The following is a 25,016-nucleotide window of genomic DNA, read 5'->3' as shown; positions in this document are numbered from 1 at the left end:
AGATGTGTACTGAAGGTCTACAGAGATGGTTAAAGCTGTGGGAGTGTCAGACCCCTCGTGAGTGGGGCTCAGGGCATTCCAGACATTGGAAGGTTCTTCTCTCCCTCACATTATCTCTGATCTCCAATGCAGGTACTGGAATTCCCTGAGGAATCTGGTGGTTTCCTTGCTGAACTCCATGAAGTCCATCATCAGTTTGCTCTTCCTGCTGTTCCTCTTCATCGTGGTGTTTGCTTTGCTGGGGATGCAGCTCTTTGGAGGACAGTAAGTCCTGTTAAGCTGAAACCAACCACCTGAAGTATCCACTGGGGAAAAGGGGCTGCCAGGCTTGGAATATTCACCTTGGGATGCAGGGGTTGCCTGTCTGGGCTGCTGAGATGCAATCTTTGCATTACAGGAGGATAGTTCCCGTTCTGGTGGTTTTCTGGTTACCTTAATTCAGAATTCCTGGGTCATTCCATGGTCCCCATGAGCACCCAGACCTCTGGGTCTCTGAGGGGAAGGGCAAGTTCTTCCCTGACAGCCAGAGAAATAGGAGACTCTGTTGGGTTTTGTTTGTTCATTTGTTTTGGGGGGGTTTGTTTGGGTTCTTTTGTTTGTTTTTTAACTTGGAATATTTTTCTGCTGGAAAACATACTTTGTTGAATCTTACTTCTTTTCACTAGGAAATGGCACTTGTGGTGAAAAAAACTATCACTATATCACCATTCAAACTTCACTATAATTTTAAAAATTAATTACCTTTTTTTTTTTTTTTTTTAATCAATCACTATTTAATCTTAAAAAGAAAAAGCAAAGTGAAACTATGCAGTAAGAGGCCAATTTTGACTATTGCTCATGAGAACAAAAACTCTTTGGAATGGCTTGTTCCACAGAGGACATTTGAGATTGTGAATGTTCATTTTAATTGTGGATGAAAATGAAGTTCAAAGCATCAGAATTTTCTCAAGGAAGAAAATTGAGTTTCTGCTAATAGTTCTGTTGAGCATCTTCTCAGAGACGCCGTGTTCCCCGCTGTGGCTGCCTGGGGTGTTTTTGCCAGGTGGAACAAATGTTGGTCTCTGATTTGGGTTACAGGTTTTTTTTTGAAGCTTCATGAGAATCTTTTGTCCCTTACTGCTCCTGGTTTTATTTCTTCCTTCTCTCCAGGTTCAATTTCCAAGATGAAACACCAACCACAAATTTCGATACCTTCCCTGCTGCCATCCTCACAGTATTCCAGGTAAAGCCTTGTCCTGGGTGAGCATTAGAAAAGAAATTCCTGGGCATCTCTCCTTGCCTGTGGAGGGTGAAGAGATTGCCCAAAATCTGTGGAATATAGGAAAGGGGAATTCTTTCTTGTATGTTTTGCCACGCTGAGTAATCAAAGTGTCATTAAAAAGCAATACTGTGGAATTATGGAGACGTAGAACAAAAGGTTTTTGTTCAAAAGGAAAAAATAATGATTTAATAGGCTTATAGATTTGATTTCTGTGCTGAGCTTAGCCCAGGCTGTCCCCTCATGGGCGCCCTGCTCAGGGTCACACACTGCAGTGCCAGCCCTTGCGTGTGCCCCCTGCATCAATCCCTGCCCCGAAACCCCAGCCAGCCAGGGAGTGCTTGACCTCTTCCACTTTCCTCCTGAAGTTGCCATAATTTAATGAGGAGAGAGGCCTGAGCTAGCTCGAGGCAGTAAGGAAATAATGCAGCATTTTGCAGGGCAGCAGCTCAGGAGAAGATAATGCTGGATAAAAATGACAATCAGTGGGGGAGCACGGGGAGAGGCATCAGCCCTGGGCAAGTTCCTGTGATGACAGAAGAAGCCACAGTTCTGGCTGCCACAATATTCAGATTTAAGAGCTGAATTTTGCAGCTCTTGTCTGCGTTCCTTTTGCAAGCAGGGACTTCAGGGGTTGCAGTGGAGAGCTGGGCTGCTGCCCCCTGCTCCTGGGGCAGGTAACACACAGCCTGCTGAAAGCTGCTCAGCATCTTCAGCCTTGTCCTGCACCCACTGCTCATCTGGGCTCAATCTGAGCTTCAAGACCTCAGCAAGGCTTGGATTATGTATTTCAAATTTTGGATTAAAACAAACAAAAAAGAGTCTAAATAAAAATGTCCTCTGACCTCTGCATAAGTAACTTCATATGGGTCTTGCTTCCCTCCAGATGGGAAGCAGGTTTGGCAGCACTTACCTCACAGGATATTGCAAATCATGGTGGATTAATATTTGCATAGTATTTTAGAGCTCAGCAAAGGAAGGGCTTACAGAAATGTAAAGGTATTGCTGCAGAGCTGGGCCTGAACCTGAACCTGAGTCAGGCTCTGGATCTGAGCATCTGGAAATGTTGATGTTATTTTACTTAGGGACTATAATGATCTCTTGAGAATACTTAGCTGAAATAGTTCCTTTCTGTTCCTGAGATAAATACCCCTCCAACATCGTGGCTGTGGGATGAAGTCAAACTCTGCTGGCTTTATGACTTTAGAATGTCAGAATTAAAACCAGCAGAACAGAAGCAGCAGCAAATATCCTGAATGCAGCCTCACAGAGGTATTTCAGTACCCTCTGCTCTGCTCCCAACCCACCCCCTCCTCCCCTGAATTTCCAATATCATGTCGACTTTTCTTCAATATGGGCTTTGGATCCTTTTCTAACCTCGTCTCCCAGAGGCTTGTTTGCTGCTCTAATGAGCAGAGCAGCATCTTCCAGGGAGTGCATTTGATGTGCTGAACAAATATAATAAAGACACAGCTACACCCTGGCTGTCTCTAACCCCTTTTGGAGAGGCTTTGTTTAAGAGACAGCCTTGAACCAAGTCTTCCCTTAGCTCAGCAGACCTGCCTGGATCAGGAGGCTCTCAAGTAACTCCCAGGACAGGTTCATCCTCCTGACAGCCAATGGGACTCAGTGTTGGGTGCAGGTGAGCCCAGTTGTCCCTAATTTTTTTTTTTTTTGAAGAGCATCATGTGTTTTTTTCCAGCAAGAACTTCTTGCACCATCCATGAACTGAGACTTTATAGAGCAGAGAGCCTTTTATTTACTGTATGTGCTCCCTTCCTTGAGGGCTGCTACCTAATTCCTTAAGTAGTTCCTGCAGCTGATGGGAAGGACACCAGTTCAGAGTGCCCATCCTCTTGCCAGGGCACTGGATCCTCAGCACAAGCAGGCTGTGGTTAGTTTGGAACATTTATCTCTCTGCAAAAATTCCATAAACTCTTTTTTTTTTTTTTAAGTTTTTATTCCACCTCCAGTTTAAGGCCAGTTGGATCTTCAAACCCAGCCCCTGACCTTCTTGGCTTTTTTATGTGCAGCCAGTATGCTGTGATACCAGCAGCTCCTGCTCTTCTGCAAGACACAAGAGTTTTCCCACCAATTGCCCTTTCCATGAAAGTTTGTGTGAAGAGAAATCTCTTTATGTTGGTTCCCAGAAAGCAGGAGCAGCTGTGGGTTCATGGCCATGTTGTGAATCCAAGTTTGTGAACAGCACTTTGCATAATTGAACACCAGAGCTGAAAGCCCAGTGCCCTGGTTCCTGCTCTCTGGTGTAAATCCAGAGTAACTCCAGTGGTGGGGATTCGACTGCACAGAGTTATTTGACACCAGGTCCTGCATTTAGGAACCAAGTTTGTGTATGCACCCTGTGTCCTTCTGTCTGTATTTCCTCTCAGCCTATTGCTGTCATCAGCACCAACCCTGCAGCTACAGATATTCTCTCTCTCAGCAGCTTGTCTGACTTGTCTGGAATTTGCAATGGTTTCCAGCATCCTGGTACACACATGGGACTTGACCACTACAACACACATCATGATTTGGGCTTCTCTGGTGGTTTTTTATCTTTATTTATTTTTTTTCTTTATTGCTTCTACTAAACACAAAGACAGCTGCCTATTTAGGAATCTGAGCTCCCCATCACAGCAGGCAGGTTGTAATTTCACTGCTGTTCTGCCCAAAGTGTGGCTGTGCTGGGGTCACCAGGGATCACCAGGGACCAACAGCAACTCTGGCTGCTGCAGGATGAGCAGCCAGCATCACCAGGCTTGGTGGAGCCTGAGTTGTTTCCATTTGTTTTGATTAGTTTTTCTGCTCTTGGTGTGTTTTCTAATTAGCCTGAGGTCAGCATCCCCAGCCTGCAGCTGGGCAGCTCTGCAGAGCCAGGCTGCAGCTCTGCTCCCATCCCTGCAAGGACACAGGAGGAACAGAGCTGCCAGCTTCCAGCTGCCTTCATCTGTCCTTCCTCAGACTTTTTTGATGCTGCTTTTTGGTTTTTTGTGGCTGAGGGGTAGCTGGGGCTCCTTGTGACCTTGGGAACCTGCAGAGGAGCCTACTGTGGTTCTCCTGGTGATGCTGTTCAGGGTGTGCACCAGCTGTAGCAAAGCTCTGCGCAGGGGAACGGGGGCAGGGGCTCCAGGGGCTTCTCCTCCTGTTATGGGGTCACTCCATGGGTGCAATGTTTGGTTTGGGGAGGAGCTCTGCAAAACCTTTCTGCAGGGGGTGAGGCAAAGGAGTTGCCACTGGCAGAGCCCACTCAGGGCACTGAGCTGAGAAGTCAGAGTTTTGAGGGGTCTGTGGGGAATGCTGAGAATGGAGCTGTTGAAGCTTGGTATCTCTGCATGACTTAAAAAAGAGAGGAGAAGGAGGGGGAATTTTTCTGGGGTGAATGCTGGAAGGAGGCTTTTAGGAAGGAGGCTGCAGTTGAAGGTGGGCAGCAGGCACAGAACCAGGTAGAAGCAGGAATTTGTGCATCAGTCCTGTCCCAGCAATGCTCCTGACTCCTCAGCCCATGCCCGAGGAGAAGCTGCAGGCAGCCCAGGGGAGACATCCAGAGATGAAGGCAGAAGGTCCAAACCCCTGGGCTGCTGTGTTCATATGCTCACCCATTTACCCTCAGAGCCCATCCTGGATTCCAGTCGAGCTCCCTCAGACCTCTCCTGCTTTGTCTGTCCTCTGGGTCACCTTTTCTCCTCTCTTGGCTGTGTCTGTGCAGATCCTGACTGGGGAGGACTGGAACGCAGTGATGTACCACGGGATAGAGTCCCAGGGTGGAGTCCACTCGGGGATGTTCTCCTCCATCTACTTCATCGTCCTGACCTTGTTTGGTAACTGTATCCTTGCACGGGGCTGGTGGCAGTGGCATGGGGGGGCTAGGGAAAAAAATAGGGGAGTTTAAATTCTCACACCCTCTCTTAATGCTTTTTAAAACCATTTATTGCTATAGCTTTGCTCCTTACAGCATCCAGGGGAAGAGACATAAAGAAGGTGTGCACGTTGGTGTCACTTTTCTGATGGCAGTGTGGGCATGGTCTTCATTCATTTTCACATTTTAGCTGGAGGATGTCCCACTGTGGGTTAATTTACCTTGTAAAAAAAATGATTCAAGTCAAGCCGTGGCAGCATCTCTGTACTTTGAATATCCTTGGAGATAATTTGCACTAGGTCAGGGGAAGACTGGGCTGGAATAGCCTTGGTGTGTAGAACAGGGCTCAGTCTCTTGGATCCTCTGTCTATGTGACAGCTTAAATAGCTCTGCCATCCCAAATGCTTGGAGTTGTCTTCTCTCCATACATTGCTTAAAACTTAAGTCCAGGTCTTTGGCTTCAGGCTCTGGGAGTCTTTGATCTCGTTGCAAGACTTAACAAGTGAAGTCTCTGAAAGCATTTTTTTGAATTTGTCAGGAAAGTCTCCTCAGGACTACTGGAAACTGGAAGCAGTCACATGGAGCTGGGGTTTGGAAAGGGAGACTTTATTTTATAGAGAAATGAGCAAAATGGTTCTCAGCCAGCAGAGTGTAGGAATTGAGATGGCTCCATCCCTGACTCCTGCAGGAGGCTGCTGGTGTTCCAGAGTGTTGCTTCATTAACTGGGTACCAGGTTGTTGGTGTGAGATGTTTGCTGGGTTCTGTCAAACAGAGCAGCCTGAAGAATGGAAACTGAAAAACTCTTGGTGCCTGAGGCTGCTTGCCTGGTTTGTTTGTTCTGTCAAATAGGGATAATAACTCCGAGCATCACCACGATGCTTGGGAGCACTCTGGAGGGTTTTCCCAGCAGTGTAGAGCTCCTTGCCAGTTATTCCCAGTGTTCATCTCATCCTAGGAGTCCTGTTTGGGATGGCAGCATTGGCTGGGTGACTCGGGGAAAGATGATGGGGGGAGGTCAGTACTCGTGCTAAAAGTTTTTTGTTGTTATTGACATGAACCCCTTCAGCTGGGGCTCAAGGTGAGAAGAGCCAGGACAGCAGCACCCATGGGCTGTGTGCCAGGGCTTGGCTTTACCTGAAATCTCTCCCCACCAGCACAGAAACCCAAGGAGCAGTGGGGCAGGCAGCGTGTGAGGGGTCTCTCTGGGATTTATCCCATTTCCCTGCACTGCCAGAGCTGCCCTGGTGCCCGGGCTGGTTCAGCAGCTCTGCTCAAGCCCCTTCCAGAAACAGAAAGGTTTGGAAAAGTGGGTCAGTGGAGAGCTGGCAGGGAGGGAGGGAGATCTCAAAGTCCTCAGGGCTTGGCCTTTGAAAATGGGATTAAGCCATAATCAGGCTAGACAGCAGGGCTGAGAGAGAAACTTTTAACCTTAGAGCAGCAAAGAGTCAGTGATTTTGAGGAACAGGATAAAAATTCCCATCTTGCACTCAAAGAGGAGGCTTCTCCTTTGTCCTTTAGCTTTCATTGAAAGGGAATGAACAGGAGATATTAAAGAGTAGGGAACAGTGACCAAGTTCACCTCCTGCCACTGCCACGAGTTTTCTAATCCAGAAACTCTGTAAATTGGACATCTCTCATGCTACCTTCCCTGTTCTGTGTGCAGCCAGACCTGAGATGGTTTTAATCAAAGTGGTATGATTTGAGGAAAAGCAGGATTTGGCCCATTTTCTGGGAAATGACATCAGGCCTGTGTTCATTGTGATTCAGGTAATTGTTAAATGGATGCATCTGTTGAAGGAGGAGGGGGGGGGGAGAGGGAAAATTAATGAAAAACTGTAGAGGAGCCTGAAATGAAAAGCAGGGAATGCCTGGGCTGTGCTGCCCCTCTCTGTGCCCCCAGCACCCTGCCTGAGCCATTCCTGGCTGCCTGGGGTGCTCTGTGGCTCTGCCTGGAGCGTGGGAAACGTTTGGGAATCCCTGAGCTCTGCAAAAAGGGCTGAGTGACCTTTTTTGGGTCAGAAAACCCCAGGTCTGACAACTTATGTCTGCTTAGAGATGGATCAAAACAACCTGATCTGTTAAAAAAAAAATAATTTCCAGTGGCTGATTATGTTGCATGAGACATTTCAGCATCTGTGTGTAGGAGGCAGGGGCAGGAAGACACTTTTATCATTGGGCCATTTATTCCCAGAGCAAGAGTTGGAAGTGTTTCCAACATGTTGGAAGAATCCCAGAGGAAGAAATCCAAAAAGCTGGCACCAACCAGCACCCCAGCAGTGCTGTAAGCTGTGGTGCCCCTGCCTGCACCCCCAGTCCATAACTGCCTCTCAGCTAAAAGGAATTCAGTATCTCTGGGGATGAGAAGCTGATGGAGCTCTGGATGCAGTGGGGAGGGAGGTGACCATTGCAACATCATCTTCCCCATTTTCTTGCTCATTTTCTGCTGGGCTGGGTGGGATTGAGGTGCTCCTGCCCCACGCTTCCTTCTGGCCTGTAGGAAGGAGCCAGTGAGGGGATCACATCCAAACCTCTGTCTGTCCCAAAGGAATTATCCTCACACGATGAAACCCTCCATCCCATCTTACAGGACACAGGGAAAAAACTGATGGACAACCTGGCTGTTTCCTGGAGAATCCCCAAGGCTCTGTGTCCCATCCCAGCAGGGTTTGGTGGTCTGGATGCAGATGCATCCTAAGGGATTAAACAGGGCTCCTGTTTTCCAGAGCCACAAGCAGAGACTGTGGTGCTGACACTCAGGCTCTGGGGACCCTCACCTCAGGGGGAATCAGAGATGGGAACATCTGGTTCTGAAGTCTTGGCTGAATTATGTTTGATGAAAGCTCTCAGGAGGGGAAAGCAAAGAAGCCTGGAGCCGTTTGGGCTCCAGCTTTGGTCCCTGGCTGTCCTGGGATGTCTCCTGAAGCCATGTGCCAGCATGGGGTGATGGCTCCAGAGCCAGGAGATGGTGTCCTAGAGCACCAGGAGCTCTTGGCCGTGCTCCTCTTCAGCAGAGGTGGCTGCAGCTGATGAAACAGCAGCTCCCGGCTTTCTGTTTACAGAGAAATCTTCTCTGCTGCCTAAATTTCCTGCCATCATTTCCCTCAGCTTTTGGGGACCTGTTTCTGGTCCCAGGCTCCTGCTTGGCTCTGAGGCCAGTGCAGTCCCAAGGTGGTAGCAGTGTGATGCTGTGAAAGTCTTTGGGAATCTCTGGAGGGGCAAAGAGAAGTGGGGTGAACTTGATTCTCACAGACATTCATATTTGGAGGAGCAGCCACAGCTTTACACAGCTATGGACCAAGTGGCTCTTCTGTCCCCAGGTAATGTGCAAGGGCAAAATACATTTTCTTATTGAAGATGAGTTTAAATTTGGTTTTCCTTTTTTTTTTTTTGCTCTCCTTCCACACACAAAGGTATCTGATTTACAGCTGCTTTGGGGCTGTTTTGCAGACAGTGTAGCTGGAATAAAAACAATAAAATATAGGAAGGTAAAAGTAATAGCTGGAATCATTAGGTGGAAAAATGAAAATAAAATAGGAATAAATAATTAAAGGGAACTGTTGTGCCTGAGTGATATAATGCAGTGCTCTGCAGAGAGAGCTGGGCTGGTGTGGGCAGTGGGGTTGTTCAGCCAGGGCTGAGGGGCTGTTTCCCAGCAGAGCTCATTAGCTGGGGCTGGGTGTCCTGATAACAGGCTCTGCTCTGCCTGGTGCTGTGGCCTTCAAGACTGATGTCCTGAGGTGTTCTTATTGTCTTGTTGACTTCAGTGTGATAGTCAGGATAGTTTCCTCCCACACATGTAATGCAGCAGTGACCTGAGCTTAACTTTCTCCCGGTGCCAGAAGCCTTTATCTGGCAATACATCCACATCATGCAAATGTTGGCTGGAGGTATTTAAGAAACATGTAGATGTTCTTAGTGGCTGAGATCGTAGGGGGTTTGGTTTTGTTCTGTATTTTCTGTGCATGTGTATCAATGGACTTGGTGATCTCAGAGGTCCTTTCCAACCATGACCATTCTGTGATTCCGTGATCTCCAGCTCTGCCAGTTGTCCTTTTAAAAAGAGTTGGGGAGATGACAGTGAAGTCCTCTGTGTATGTTTGTCTGGGGAGGAGTGTAGCTGTGTGTCCCCACCAGGGTACCTGCTGGGGAAGGGACAAGGGGTGCCCAGTGCTTGCTGTGCTGCCCAGCTGCCTCCCAGCAGAATTGAGTGAGTTGCAGATGAAGAAAAAGAAATGGTGTAAGGGGTCTGATGACTGTGGGTGGGGAATGGCAGCAGAAGGGGAACCTCTCACTGTATTTGTTGTGTGAAGCTTTTTTCCCTCAGCTGCTCCCACAGACACTCTCCTGAATGTCTTCTTGGCCATCGCTGTTGACAACCTGGCAAACGCCCAAGAGCTGACCAAGGTATGGGGGAGATTTCTGCTTCTTCAAACTTAGGTCACAATGCTGGACGTGGAGGTTTATTCTTGTTTGGGTTTTTCTCATTGGAGGTTTTTGTTTCAGCCACCTCTGTCACGTTCCTCAGTTTCCTTTTACCCCAGAGCAGGCAGTGCTCAGCTCGGAGCACAGCTCTTTCCAAGAGCAGAGGCAAAGCAATTACCAGGTTTTGGCTGACTTGAGGCTTTTGGGCATGGGGACATGCAGGTGTTGGATTGCTGCTTTTGCAGCCTCACAATAATGTTTCATACCTTGCTGAGTTTGGGGACGAATCAGAGAATTAACATTCTCTAATCAACTCCCTGGAAAACAACTTGCAGAGCCTGTCGTGAATATTCAAGTGAAGATGTTAGAATCTTCCTGCCTCTCACCAGGTGCAAGAGCAATCTGAGGCACCCACCCGAGCACAGGCAGAAAGCCAGGTCCTGGCAAAAACTGGAAATGACACTGATGTAACTCTACTGAAGGAGCAGGTCTGTACTGGAGCATCCCCTGTGGAGAAAAACTTACAGTATTGCAGAGGAAGGATCCCAAGTTTGTATTTGTATTATTCCATCCTTTTGCTTTCTCACTGTAGCATGTTTGGGTGGAGTTATGAGGCAGAATTAAAGCTGACGAGGGACAAAGTCATGGAGTGATGGGATGAAAGGGAATGGCTTTAAACTGAAAGAGGAGATGGAGAAGAAATCTTAGGAAGAAATTCTTTGGGGTGAGGGTGCTGAGCCCCAGGGTGCCCCCAGAGGCTGTGGCTGCCCCATCCCTGGCAGTGCTGAAGGTTGGATGGGGCTTGGAGCACCCTGGGCTGGGGGAGGTGTCCCTGACCATGGCACAATGAGATGATCTTTAAGGTCCCTTCCAACTAAACCTGTCTGTGTTTCTAGATGATTCTATGATTTTTCAGGCTTTAGTTCCTGTCCTTCTTGCAGTGTGAGGGCATCACTATCCATGTGCTTACACAGCAGCTGCCAAACATGCTCCTTCTGGCATGGTAGGAAGCTGTGGAAGTTCATGGATGTTCAGGAGCACAGATACTTCCAGGAGTTTCCTGCCCCACTTGAGCTCCTGAAGACCAAAGCAGCCAACCATTCCCAGTTCAGACCCACATCTTCTGCAGCTGGGTTTGTCTTTCCCAGATCTCTGCTCTGGAGCTGTGTCTGGAGCCTTGTCTCCTGCCAGCTGATCCCAGCCCAGCCCCCAGGGAAGGCTGAGGGTTTGCAGGTGAACAAGAAACATTCCTGTGTCTCTGACACCAAGTTCTGCATCTCATAATGCACCTCAGGGATGTGTTTCCCTGGTGGGAAACTCCTGGTGGTTTTTTTCTGGCCAGTGTTTGTCTTAGAGCAGCAGCTCAGCTGTTTCTGTGCTGTCTAAAGCCTGCAGAAAGCTCCAGCCTGGAGGCATCTTCCCAGCCTGGTCAGAGATTTATGGGCATCCCCTGCATCTGATAGGAAGAAAGATCAAGCCCAGCACAATTCCTGGATAATTAATCTCATCCTAGTTCTTCCTTAATCCTTTTAGTGCTTTCTTGTGAATTTTTCAGCAGCAGACTTGGGAGGGTTAGAAACCAGACTTTGCTGATGTTTATAAAGTATTATTAAATATTGATGGATTCAGCATCATTGCCAAATCATAAAGCTTCTTGGGAAACTTTTTTTTATTATTTTGACTATAATTTTATTTATGAGCCCCCCACAAATCATTAGGGCTTTCAAAAGATAAGGAAAAAGATAAAATCAATTCAATTATATAGCATACCTGGAGAATGGGGGATTTATTGCTAAGTAAATATGATAATGCAAAACAAAAAACTGTCCTGGAGCTATAATTAAGTTCCTCAGGAGTCAGCTAATCTCAGGAGACTTTCTTGACATTTATTCTGTAAAACTAATCGAGATCAGTGCTGCTTATAATGTGGGAAAACCATAAGCATTTTGAAACTATCACTGTTTTAGAAAGACAGAGCTTTCCAGCTCACCTTCAGGGCTGAAACATTTCAGCCAGCATTTCCACTTCTGGATGCTAATTTGGATTATTTTTTTTTTTATCATGGTTTTTGAACATTTCTTGGTAAACTTAGCTGGGCCTGGTGACTTGCAACAGATATTCTCAGAATGGTGACTGTATTTAACCTGAGCTTGATCACCCAGTGTCTGTTATAAATCTCACCAGTACTTTGCAATGAGGGGAAGGGAGGAGGGGGAGAGAGAATCACCTTCTTTGCTTTGAATGTCTAAAGAACCTGCTCTCCAGCCTCCTCCTCTTCCTTCTCTTCATCCTCTGCTTGTTTCCCTTACCACTGCCTTGAACTCTGCCCACTGAATTTCTAGTGTTTTCTCAGAACTCTCCTGCATCTCTCTGGGTTGCCTGCACTCCATTTCTCTTGACATAGTGTCAGGTTTTTCTTCTTGTTCACTTATTCACAGTGGAAGGTAAAATTGCCCTCAAAAATTGGCTTTTAAAATCTTTGCTGCCCATCCCACCACAGCTCCTTCCTCATCCTCATGAAACTGCCCCATGGAGCTGCCACAGGAGACCCTGACTTTCCTAAGTGTCCTGAAACACAAAACCTGATCTCTGATCTCAGTGCACTGCCAGCTGCCCCTGGGGAAACAATGTGAAACAAACCAAAGGCAATATGGGATAGGAGGGATGTGTGAGTTCTATGGATAAATAGATAAAAATGCTGGAAAAATGTATTGAAACCTGAGGAATCCTCAGGAACGATGGGCTGGGTGGGAAGTGGGATGGAAAACAGAAATATTATTAAGGAGTCGTCTGCTAAAGGGTGTGCTTGTTCTGAGCTAGGGACATCTGCCTCTATGGTGACAATGGAGATTTTCTGTTGTTATGTCAAGATATTGAGTCCTGGTGCACCAGGGAGGATGGAGGAGAAGCTGCAGATTTTAAAGAGATGATGAAAACTGCACGAGGGGCTTTAGGTGCAGAGAAAGAAAAATCAAGACCTTTGAATGTATGTGACTTTTCAGGCTTCTAGAGAGCCCTCAAGGGAAGCAACAACTTGAATATACCTGTGGAATGAAAGGGAGACCTTAAAAGCCTTCTAATTGTGAGCCTTGTTCCTCAAAGCTTCACATTTGGCAAATAACCTTGATTTACAGCAAGCTTATTGCTTTTTTTTTCATGACCTGCCTCAGGTTCTTCATTGACTACAGGAAGAATTGCTTGTTATAGACTGGCTGATAATTGGAAAGAAAAGAAAACCACACTTCAATGGCAGCAGATTTTAAAAAATATTTTTCCACCTTTTCTTATTCCTTCTAAAGGAGAAAAAGAAAGCAGTTTCCAGATGAGTTTGGTTTGAGCAAACAACACTGAAGTCAGAATAAGGCATTGCTAATGCATATGGTATGCAGGATGGATAAATCCAGATGATTTGCTCTGTCACAGTGAGATGTCTTGCTGTCTGCTCTCATTATTTGGAGCATAACTCCTGCACAGCTTTGCCCTTGGAGAGCAGAGGTAGAGCTGGGATGGTTCCTAAGGTCTGACAGAAGAGCCTTGACATGTGCTTATTCCCTGAGTGTGTCTGATGCTGATGTTGCCATCATGCCATGGGGGTATCCTGAATGATTTCACTATTGAATTTGACTGGCTAGAAAGTTTAAGTAAAGTTTATCCTACATGACAACCAAAGATGAACCAGGCTGCTTCTTTGGTTTTTTTCTTCCCTTCCTCTCATTGTTTAAGATCCTGCAGTTTGAATCTGAGCAGTGTTTCTGGTGTCATCAGGAGGAAATAGATCCCAGTTATACTCTGAGGGAATTAGCAATGCCAGCAGAGGTTAAAAACTCACCTGGTCTGGGGGTTTTGCAGAAAGCAGGATGATAACCAGCTTGCTGATCTATGCTTGAGTCCAAGGATTATGCTTTAATCCAGCTCCTCCTTTCTGTTTTCACCCTGTGAGTCCTCAGTGATTCATCTGAAATAAGTGGAAGTATCTGGAGTAAACCCCTTGTGAGCAGAAACAGTCAGATCTGTTGCTGTTTATTGGAGTTCCTGTTTATTTGGCAGGTTTGTTGTGGTTTTGTATGGGCTTTTTTGGTTAATTTTTTTGTTTGTTGTTTTTTGTTTTGTATTTGTTTTGTTTGTTTGTTTGGTTTGGTTTTTAAGCCCCTTTGGCAAGAGGTTCTGGAGGGTTTAGGAGCCAGTTACATTTTGGTAGGACATAGGAAGGTCTGAGATAAATGGGGCTCCCTTCACCCCAGCAACCTCTGACACGTGCTCAGGTCTCTCCTCCTTCCCTGATGCTCAGTGATAAAGAGGAGACCCTAGAGGTAAAAACCTGTGTGAGGGAGCTGTAATCCTGTAAAACTGCACTGAGCACTTCACCAAGCCTCGTGTTTCTCATCTCAGTGGCTGCTGCTGGCACCAAGACCTCACCCAGAGGTGCTGGGTGTGAAGTTCTGCCCCATCCCAATGTTCCTGCTCTCACAGCAGTGACAGCCACGTCTGACTCCTACCTTGGGGAGCTCTGGTGATTGCTCTGATTTCTCTCCATTTTCTGCACTAGGATGAGGAGGAGATGGAGGAAGCCACCAACCAGAAGCTGGCCCTGCAGAAGGCCAAGGAAGTGGCAGAAGTCAGCCCCATGTCTGCTGCCAACATTTCCATCGCTGCGTAAGCATCCTTTTCTTCTCTGGGGTCTCTGTCATTTGGTGTCTGGTTTTCAGTGTCAGTCTGTGTCTGTTCAGCTGGACATCCCATAGCACCCCGTGAGCACTTTTATACCATCTCTGTTACAGACAGGTCTTCGGGTTGATGCTTCCACGTTGATCACTTTACCATGAATTTAATGCAGCCCTGATTTTAGTTTGGTTTTCTTTTATTGCCTCATCTTTCACCTTACTATGAATAACTGTATTGTTGAAGGACTTTTTTAAGGTGTCCTGGGATAGATTTCACCAGGTGAAGTGTTTAATGTTTCACTTTGGATTTTTATTTATGGGAAACATGTGGGCACAGGATGTATAAATATTTTTTAATGATCTCTACTTCCAGAATTTTAAGTGTAAAGGCACCCTCCTAAATATCAGGCTGAAAACTATGCTTGAACACTTTCTCTTTGCTTGAATAAAATCATGTATGTGAGCAGTCATTAGTTTATAGCCAGAAACATGAATTTGCATTTTCAGGTGCTTTTCTGCATGGGTGTGGACATACCCACTGATTCTGTGACACCAGATTCCTCAGAAAACCTTGCTCAGGGGCCACACTGCTCTAAGCTGAAATGAAAAACTTCTCTCTAGGTGGCAATACTTGTCTGGATGTCACTGAGGTCAGTGAGGAGTTCTGCCATGGGATGGTGAGCCTGTGTTTGAGGCATTCCTGCCCTGAGTGGATTTACTTAAAAGTCTGTTCTCCATTAAGGGTTCTTTTACCAATTCTGGAATTTTAGCACTGGGACTTCCAGGATCAAAAAAATGGTTCATCTGTTTTACTGAGAGAGGCTGATATTTTCCAGCTCCCTTTTTTATGGGAGACTTCCAAGAGCTGAAGCACAGGAAAAGAAATCTGCTGCCCAGTTTTATTCCAAAGTGTCTGAAACAGAGCAGGATCCCTCTTTGTTCTTTCAGTGCAAATCTCTTGAGACCCTTGTTAATGGGTGTTAAATCCACTGCATCAAAGACAATAGGCCAAATGGAGCCAGTTCATTAAATGTGAAATAAAAGAATATTACTAATTTGACTATTTTATTCTTCTTAGCATTTAATTTTGCAACTGCTGCTTTAATCAGCTCCTATTTATGCCATGTCTTTTTGCTGATTTTTAATTCAATCCTTTTCTAACACTGGTTTCCTGTCCAGACTTGAAAAGGAGTCAAGGGAGGATACTTGCTCTTGTTCTTTGACATATTTTCTGGTACTGTTATTGAAAAATACAAGATAATGACACTTATTTTCTTATTTTTTAATGAAAAGCATTGTGCAAGCAAAGATTTCTTAGAAATCAGGGAAAAAACCCCAAACCACTTCAGTGGAACTCAAACTTCACACCACATTATTGATCGCTCAAAATTAAGCTTTATTCCATCATTTTTCAGTGGTTTCACCTGGTATTCAATATCAAAGGGCCAGAGCACGTGGTGCTGGGAGCCATCTGCTAAAAACCCTTTCCTGGCTTCTTGTTATCTCCTGTTACCTCTGCTTTACTGCCAGGGAGGTGCCTACAAGGTCACTTCCAAAGCTCACAGGACTTTAATTTGGATAAAGAATGAGTTTGGGTCAGGAGACTGGTGACCAAATGGATCACGGAGTGGAGGAGAAGGCAAGGGAGAAGTTTGATGTTTTACAAGAAATAGGTGCATGGATGGATTGCTGTCTGATGAGCCAAGAGATATTTAATGAATGCTTGTCAGAGCAATGTGTTAAATACATCAATACATCCAGAGCCAGCTCCAGAGGGGCTCAGCAGCTGCAGCGTTTGGGTTTGCAGCACCTCTCCCTCAGATGTCTCTGAGCTGACCCCAGATGTACCCCACTGCTTCATTTATTATGGGATTAAGCTACACAATGGTCCTGAAGGTGGAGCAGATGCAGTGCTGATGGGAAGACACGTCAGATCAAGCTTCTGATGCAGTTCAGAGCCAGACATGACTGAAACAGGATTTTTGGCATAGGAAAACATCCCTGCAAAAAGCAAATGCCTGTAGAACTTTTTTACCCCTAAGTGGGTGATGAACAGGGTCTGGGAAATACTGGTACTCACCTACCAAAGGCCTGCTGCTAAGGTGGATCTGTCCTCTCTCTTTATATTTTCACTTTCTCCCAAGGAATAATTTTTTTGGGTTTGTAGTTTGACTTTATTTCCATAATGTGTGAAAATGAAGTTCTCTAACAATAGGCAGCTCTACCATGGATCAGTGCTCTCAAAACACCAACATTTCCCCCACCTGCATCGATCAGACCAGGTCTCTCAGTGGTTACCAGAGGGCACCAGGACTTGCATTTCCTTACTCATGATGTTCCTGTTCCCAGCGTGCTGTCCACCTCCTGCAGAGGTGATAAAATCATCCTGGGGCTGGTCTGGTGAGAACTCCTGTCAATTGTTCTGCTGTTTCACCAGCCAGATGCTGTGCTTGCTGCTTTACTCCTTCCCCTTGTCTGCACCAAGGTGTCTCTTGCCCTGAGTCTCCTTCCAGGCCATTCCATATTCCCAAGCCCTGTAGCTGCTCCTCCACCTCTGGTGTTGGGGTTCTGAGCTCAACCTGTGCTCCTGCTTTCCACATTCCTGGCCCTGCAGTTGATCTGAACTGGTTCTCCTGCTCTCCTCTGCCATCCCAGCCTCTCTTCCTGACTGAGCTCCAGGAATATTCCATGTTGCAAAATGGAATTTCTTATTTATGGGTTACTTATTTAGGAAGTCAGCCTTGTGGGAAGGTCCAACCTTCACCCTACACCTGCAAGAGGCTGCAGAAGCCACAGATTGGTTTGTGGTTGATAGATGTGGTGTCATGGGGAGCTGTTTTAATAATATATTCACTGTTTCAGGGGTGTCAAGAGATCATCTGTCTTGCAGCCATCTCAGAGTGCTTTATTACAATATTCTACCTGCATCTGGTTTATAGCTTCTGCTTCATCCATCTCCCAGGATTTCTATGGTTTGGCTTCTGCTCCACCAAAGAGACTTAATGTGAACAGATTTGTCCAACCTCTGTTTCATAGAGTCATAGATAGAGCTGGAAGGGACCCATCAGAACCACCAAGTGCAACATTTGGGTTTTTTCACCTGGTGAACTCTATCCAGAATGGTTCTTTTTGTTTTGTGGTTTTTCAGGACTCAAAGCTGGGATGACATGTTGGTTTGGTCATTGTTGCAATGTCTGGTTTAAAACAGAAATCTGTTTAACACCTGTGACTGCTTTTTAAGTTGAACCCATTGTTTCATTCTTGTTTTTGTGATTTTTTTTTTGTGTGTGTGTCTTTTCTGTTTAGCATTTTCCTTGCTTTAATGTTTCTGGAGGTGAGTTTCTGGGTTTTTATAGTTTGCCCAGCATTGTCTTTAAGACCCTTTGTTTTGTACAACATTAGAACCACTCAGACTTTTGAACTGAGTGGACCTGAGAGGAAAACCATTGGTGCAGCTGCCTTGGTGGTGAGAACAGAGGAGGGGGGGGAAAGGATGCAAATGCTCAGGCATTGGATGTGCAAAGCACTTTGTGATCCCTCTGGGGAGGTGCCAGGGAAGGGAGATTGAGCCACCAGACTCATCCCATGGCTGGCACAGAGACCCCAGAGCAAGCACAGTTTTACTTTGCCTAAGGCACAGCCTGAACTCCCAAATGTTTGGTTTCCTCCTCCACCTTTTTGGTTCCAGGCAGAGTTGCACCAATGGGATGTACAAAAGGGGCTGCACACCAAGCCCAGCTGGGCCAGCAAAGCAGAGAGAGGACACAACCTGTGGCATGCAGAGCCCTTGGATTTCCCAGTGGCCTCTCTTCACCTTCTCTTGGAGAAAACATTAAGTTGTAATCACAACAAGCAAGCAGACACTAAATTTGTAAGAACCTGCTTGAACATGATCCTGAAGTCATGCTGAACGAAAAGCCGATTTTGTGCTTTGCTACTTATGGTTTTTATTTTTAAACTGCATGTAGTAAAGGGCTGTGGTTGTAGCCAGACCCAGAGGTTTAAGTAGATGTTACAGGGTGAGAGTTCTGAATGGGAGAACTTCCCAGATGTGGTGGATGAAACTTTGTAGAACGTGGCAGAGAGAGTTCATGCAGCTAAGAGCTAAACACTGCCTGTAGAATTGCCCACTCTGTGTTCAAAGTTACACCTGCTTCCCAGGACAACTTGCGAGCATCTCAAGACTCCTTCCTCTCTTCAGGCTCTGACTGGGTCCTGCTGGTCCCTCACATGGCTGTTCAAAGCAGTTTATGTTTTAATTGCACACCCAGGGGTGGATACTGCCTGTTAATGACTGAATTAACCACTCATTAGAAAACTGCCAAAAGCAACTGGTGGTGGCACATCACTTCTCAGAGGTGTCTGTCCCTTTTGTACAGGTCTGGGGATGTAGGGTGGGGAGTTGCTCTGTTTCTCTAGGACATTTTCCATCTCAGAGGCTTCATATTTTCCTTTTGCCTTGGGAATACCGTGGTCTGTTTCCAAATCCCTGTTGGGCTGTTGGTACCCAACAGGACCCAGCAAAGAAGTGTGCCTGAACACCCAGCCTGTGGAATGTCCCATGTTGGGTGATGTGTAGACTAGAAGAGGTGTTCTCTTGCTGGCTTGTGACTTCTTCCCTTTCTTTCCCTCCTCCTGAGCTGTGTGGATGTGTGAGGTACTGTCATTCCTCCTGTTAGCTCTCCCTGCCCTTGCTGTTGGTGTAACCCCACAGACACTCTGGTGTCCTCTGTCCCTTCTGGATGGTAAGTAGCAGTGAGTAAAAGGAAAAAAAAGTAAAAAAAAAGTGAGTAGAACTCAAGTACTTCTTTCCTTTTGGTCTGGAAAATGAGCCGATCTGCTCTGTGGCTTTACACCCCTCAGTCCCAACCCAAACTTGGTCAGATTGATGGTATCAGAAAACCAGAGCTGGACAACGGGAGGAGCGGAGCCCGAGTGCTGCAGGACTGGACAAGTGACAAGGACATTGTCAGGCTCAGAGAGTGGTCTCTGTCCTGCACTGCACCCAAAGGAGGCAGGGATAAACATCAGCCTCCTGCTGAGGGATGTGGAGATGGATCCAAAGCAGAATTCCTCCAGGTACTGCCCGAGGCTGGTGCAGCCTCTCAGGTAAATGAAAGCAGCCCCGTACATTCTCCTCCATCTCCAGTTTTCCACTTGTTCTTCACAAGCAATTCCCTACCTACATTTCTGCAGTCCATGGGTTTCTTCCCTACAGGTTTTTGTTGACATCCTGAGTGTCAGCATCCAGCCAAAGAGGAAAAAGGGCTCCCCAGCCTGAGAAACCTGGAAAAAGTTTTCCTGGCAAACCAGCAGGAGATGCCAACCCCACTTTGCCTCCTGCTCCCATTTCATTTGGCACCATACAGATGTAGAAATACTGAAATTCAGGCAAAATACTCTACCTGACCATTCATCAGGTTATTTGAGCCAAGCAAAACTTTCAGAATTTCATTTATGCCTGATTCAGATTTCCTGACCTCTGCATTGTTGTATTATATATTTTACTTGAGCCAACATTTCTGTTCAGAATAATCATGAAATTTAAGTAAATGTCTATTTAAACTTTGCCTGTGTGATATCCAAAGAACATTAGATTTTATCTCGACCGTCTGGCTTGCTAGCACTGATTGTTAACAGATTAAACCTCTTGTGGAGCAGGAAAAAAAATGCTGCTAGTGAAAAGGCAAGACCAGGTAGTGAGGCAATTTTTTTTCTGTGTCAAGGAGAGTTCTTTGGATAATGTAGATTTATGAAATTATTATTTCTGACCATGAAAAAGTGCCTTAAGCCAAGCTCTATGAAGATATTTCGAATCCTGGTTTTCTGTAGATTCCCTGCCAAAGGAAGAATTCACTGTGTAATGCAGTAATTTCCGTATTTAGAGCCCCCCACGTATAACAATGTTTGTACAAACACTGGCTGGAGGAGAATCTACAAAACCACTGTGAACTGAACCAGGCTCCTTCCAGTAACGTTCAGTCCCCTGCCTGAGCTGCAGCAAGACTCAAGGACTGAGATCTGGTGACCCCAGGCACATCCCCAGGCTGGTCAGAGGAGAGGTAGGTGGCTCTGCAGAGCAAACCCCCAGGCAGGGAGGGAGCAGAAGCAGCTTGGAACCATCTGCTGGGGGTTGGGTGGATATTGGGTCTCTGGATGTGGCCCAGGGTGCTCCCTCCAGCCCCTGCTTTTCTCCGTGCTCAGGCTTCTTCCTGGTGCCACAGGGCCTGAGGAAGAATTAGCATCCTGCTCCCACTTGGAATTAATTTGCAGGGCAGCTGTAAAAGCAATCACCACCTGTAAAGACCCCGAGGTCCTAAAGATGACCCTGCGGAGGACTTCGATTGTGTGAGTACAGCAGAGGGAGGCACCAAGTCCTTAATATCATTGTGTGGCTTTGGCTCACCTTTTGATTTTTTTTCCCTTTTGGTTCCTTTCTTGATTCCTTGGTTGGTTCCTTGTTAACTAGAGATGGTGTCTGTGGCTTCCACACTCTCTGAAGCTTGCCTGGTCTCCTACCAAGATGCACGCTGCAGTCTGCATTCGATAGGACACAGCCTGTATGAGTCTCCTCCCGATGTCTTTTATGGTTTCTCTTCTCTTCCTTTATAATTTTTTTTCCTTTCTTTTTTCTTTTCTCACTTTTTGTTTTCTTTGTTTGTTTTGTTTTTGCATGTGCAGTTTTGTAAAGCAAACTCGAGGTACTGTATCTCGCAGCTCGTCAGTCTCCAGCGTAAATTCACCGTGAGTTGCTCTCTGTTACAATATTCAGTAAATGGATTTATATCTCTCTATATTTCTAACACCCCCCCATCTTCCCTCTTCTGACGCCTTCATTCCCCCTTGTTTTTTTCCAAAAACCATTCCCATCATTGTGGAAAGCCTCCAGACCAACATATGGTGGAAGGACTGGGAGGTGTGCGACATTCCCATGTAACGCTTGTGATTTGATTGTGAGCAACTCTGTAGTGTTTCACACATTGACAGCAGTCCCCACCACCACCTCCTTTTGTTTTCCTCCTTACTTATTTTCCATTATGTTCCTCTTCCCATTTTCCTGTTTCTTCCCTCGTTTGATGGTTTGTCTTATTCTCACTTGTGTTTTTTGTTCTCTGTGTTTATTATGTGCTGGGCTGATGGCTTTGATGTTCCACCAGTGCTTGCACTTCTGGTTCAATAGGAGAACAGGGCCCCACCATGAGTGCACTCCTTAAGTGAAAGCTGGAAGAGAACTTTGAAATAAACTTCTGGAAATTGGACCCAAATGGAAAATCCTGCATAAACATCTTTGGGAAATTTACAAGAGCACTGATGATGTCTGTGCCCTCCAACCTTCTTGAGTTGGAATTAAAGCTGCAGATACTGTAAAAATGAGGCACTCAGCAAGCTCCTATGTACCTGTGGTTGAGCAAGCACTGTGGCAGACCTTCCATTCACCCCACGCACTTCCTAACAAACCAATCCTGCTGGCTTTGCTGTGACTCATGGGTGTGCTTTGACACCAATGCAGGTTTGTAGAAAATCCCATTATTCCCTGCTGACTAATACAACAAAACTCCTCATCAGCTTCTCATCAACACATCTTGGTGTCTGTGCTTTGGGTAATATTTTGACCTTTGACATTGTCTTTCTTCTTTAATGCTTTTGGAGACACAAGTAAGTGCAACCAAACACGAGTGGGTTTGTCCTTATGTGCACACCAGAGCAGGTACCAAAGGCACAGTGAAGATCTTTCCACCAGCTTCCTGACATTTTCCTTTTTCCCTAGGTGTTTTGGGATTCCTTGTCCACTGGTGGATCTTAGGCATGTTTGTGTTAAAAATAATGGTGACATGATGGGGGAGTTTAGCTTCTGTGGTCAGGACTGGACTTTTGTGACTTGCAGGATGAGGTGTGATATGTGTGTTGTGAGGTCTGAGACCTCTTGGGGTTGGGACAGTGAAAAACAGGGGAGCAGACTAGACCCTAAGGCAGCTTTTGGCTCCTTTCTTCCTGGCTGCCAGGGCTCTCGACAGACAGAAAGGTTTGGACAGAGGTCTGCTGCCCATTGGGTCTCTCCTCAAGCCCTCCTGCCTGGCAGGAGGGAAGGGATGGGTGGAGGTGGTGGTGGTGGTGGAGGAGAGGTTCTGCCAACCTCCCCATCACTGGAATTCACTCCCGTACCAGTAGCACCACACTGGTCTGAAGCAATGTTTGCACAATTAGGAAGAGAGTCTGGAAGAGTGAAGAATTTGGTCCCTTTTCCAGATTTCCAGAGGCAGAGCTGCCTTTTAGCAAGGTGAAATCAAACTGCAGCTGCTGAACTCCCCATGGGAGGGGGGTTTGCCCACATCTGGAGGCGTTTGCTGCTCAGGTTTGTTGCTGACTCCCCACCAGCAATGAGACAGTATAACAGAGGCTTCTTTTGCAGATCTGACTCACATCTGTTCTCTGAACAGAATAAATTTTTACTGCAAAAAGCTGTTGCTGAGGAGTCTCATCCTCTTGAACATTTCTATGCACTGTCTGGGCAGTGATTTGATTTCCTATGCAAACCAGGATGGTTTTGACATGAGCTGAGTGTGCATTTTTTTCTCTGTGGGTGTCTAAAGAGCATTTCCCCAGCAAAATCTCTTGTTTTGATTAAATTAATGACTAGACCCCATACGAGTGTGCAATATATGCAGGTAGCAGCCATCCCAGAGCAGCAGTACATCCCCTCTGAATGCAAAGATATCTGAAGGTCTCATTTCCTTGGTATAGAAGTCATTAGAAATTTGTTTTTTATATAAAATCCAAAGAGATAAAGTGGAAAAATGGCTCTTAGGAACACACAGGTGCAGTGGGCTCCCTCTCCCTGTCTGAGTATTTGTACAGGTTCAGGATGCCTTTGTACCACTCTTTTTCTGCCCTCTGTGAGTGCTGGTGCTGTAATTATACTGAAAGATAAATGGTCTAATTTCTGTGCACAGATGGAATTTGAACTGCAATCTACTAATCTAAAAGAGCTTTTAACAGGTGCACAAAATCCCTGTGCTTTTTTCCTCCCTTAGGTTGCTCAAACAGCATAAATTACTGTGTGCCTGTAATGTCAGTAAGAAGCAGGATCATCAAAACCACAGACACCAGTTCTGAAAGAGCAAAGCTGATTAAAAAATCTTTTGAGATACAGAGGGTTGGGTTTTTTCCTTCCATATTATTTTTTGATTATTTAAAAAAAATCAGTAAGACACTAAAGATAAAATATTGGAGCTATTTTTATATTAATAAATTTAAAAATAATAAAGAAAACTATCAAGGTGAGTCATTTTCTTGTGCATTTGTGCTCTAACAAATTTATGATACAAGCAGTGCACAAGCAGAATGAAATTGTAATTCCATTTTCAGCTCACTGAGGAGAGGTAATTAAATAGATATCCTTTATTCTTTAAAGTAGACCAGCATTTATCTAAGATATATACTGTAGTTGGGGACTAATTTAAATGTCCATAGGTGGTGACACACTGCAAAGTCAGTATGTTGTATTTTTCCAATACTAAGTATTAAAGAGCAATGAGATGCTGAATTTTCCTGTGAATCCAAACCCTGACATTGCAGTGGCTGATGAAACTCAAAACGATGCATCTGAGAACTTGTGGTTTTTGTATTGCAGTGTGTTGTTTATTTCTGAGAGCATCCATAGGTGTCAGTCACTGCCATGGTCCTAAAGCATTCTCTAGAATAAAACTTTTGCTAACTAACAGCTTTCCTGTAGGGTTCCTGTAGGGATAGTCAGGTTTTCAGTCCCAAGATAATAAATATACACTAAATGCAACCTGTGGTGTTCAGTGAACATCCTTGATCTGGGAAGTTGGTGTCTGTGATGGGCTAAATTGCTAAATTACAGAAATTCCAGTAGCAAGTTTCTGAACGTGAGGATGTGACACACGTTGTCTTTGTGTTATCTTTGGTTTCCACCACATTCAAACTCCTGAGTTGGTAACTAATGCGAAATACTATGAAAAAACCCAGCAGTTTTCTGAGAAGCTGCAATATCAAAAGATCTAATACCTAAACCCAAAATCACATTACAAAATAATATTGGAAGAGGCTGCACCAGTCCCTGTTATTGGCATTTCTGGGGTGCCCCAGCTCACAGGGGGAGCACCCAGCATCTCCCTGGGGAGCTCAGGCAAGAGAGGGAGCTCAGAAAGAAGAGAAGGAGCTTAAAGCATCCGAGCAGCAGCTCCCAGGGTCACTGGTGAAGCAAATTTAAACACTAGTTATGCATTCAGCTGAGAGAAAATTGTTTTATTGAACCAGAGATAAAACATTCTGCTTTGTGCATGCCTGTCTTCCCAATGGAAAATCAAAACAGGGAGAGAGCTGCTCCAAGTTTGTCAACAGAAAATAGGATTTTAGTGGAAAGGTTTTGGGCATTTTCTGTCGAAACTTGTATTTTAACCAGAAATTCCATTTCCTCTGTGATCAGAACATATTCTTTCATAGCCACAGTCTAATGTGTAGGTATTATTAACATCAAATGATAATGTTCATAGCCAGCTTTCACTCACTGTTTACTAAAGACCAATTTTAAGGATTGCATTTATGTGGCTGATTAAACCAGTAGGTCTGGGAAGCCAAATACTATTAACTGTGTTAAAAGGTTATGATAATTAAATCTTCAATCATTAAGGAATACCCTAAGATTAGAAAATAACTAAAAGTATGCTTTCCTTTCTTGAACAATCCACACAGTGGTTGCATTTTATTTATGCCAGTATTAGTCACTGTGTCATTAATATAAATTTTATTTGATCCTGCATGGATGGTTTGGTTTTCCTTTTAGCCACAGGCAGT

The 25,016-nt window shown here is 45.4% G+C and overlaps 1 protein-coding gene across 1 annotated transcript in view; it reads left to right on the top strand.

The window, feature by feature from the left end:
* Window positions 1-25,016, top strand: part of CACNA1B (calcium voltage-gated channel subunit alpha1 B) — a 199,011-nt gene that overhangs the window by 115,125 nt on the left and 58,870 nt on the right. Inside the window, 5 exon segments of the mRNA XM_030461487.1 lie at window positions 133-264; window positions 1,150-1,222; window positions 4,965-5,082; window positions 9,452-9,519; window positions 14,084-14,190. Of these exon segments, the coding sequence (XP_030317347.1) occupies window positions 133-264; window positions 1,150-1,222; window positions 4,965-5,082; window positions 9,452-9,519; window positions 14,084-14,190 (498 nt within the window).

This window comes from Calypte anna, chromosome 17 (genome assembly GCF_003957555.1).
Source record: "Calypte anna isolate BGI_N300 chromosome 17, bCalAnn1_v1.p, whole genome shotgun sequence".
Classification (NCBI taxonomy): Eukaryota; Metazoa; Chordata; class Aves; order Apodiformes; family Trochilidae; genus Calypte; species Calypte anna.
This window is presented reverse-complemented; position numbering and strand designations above follow the sequence as displayed.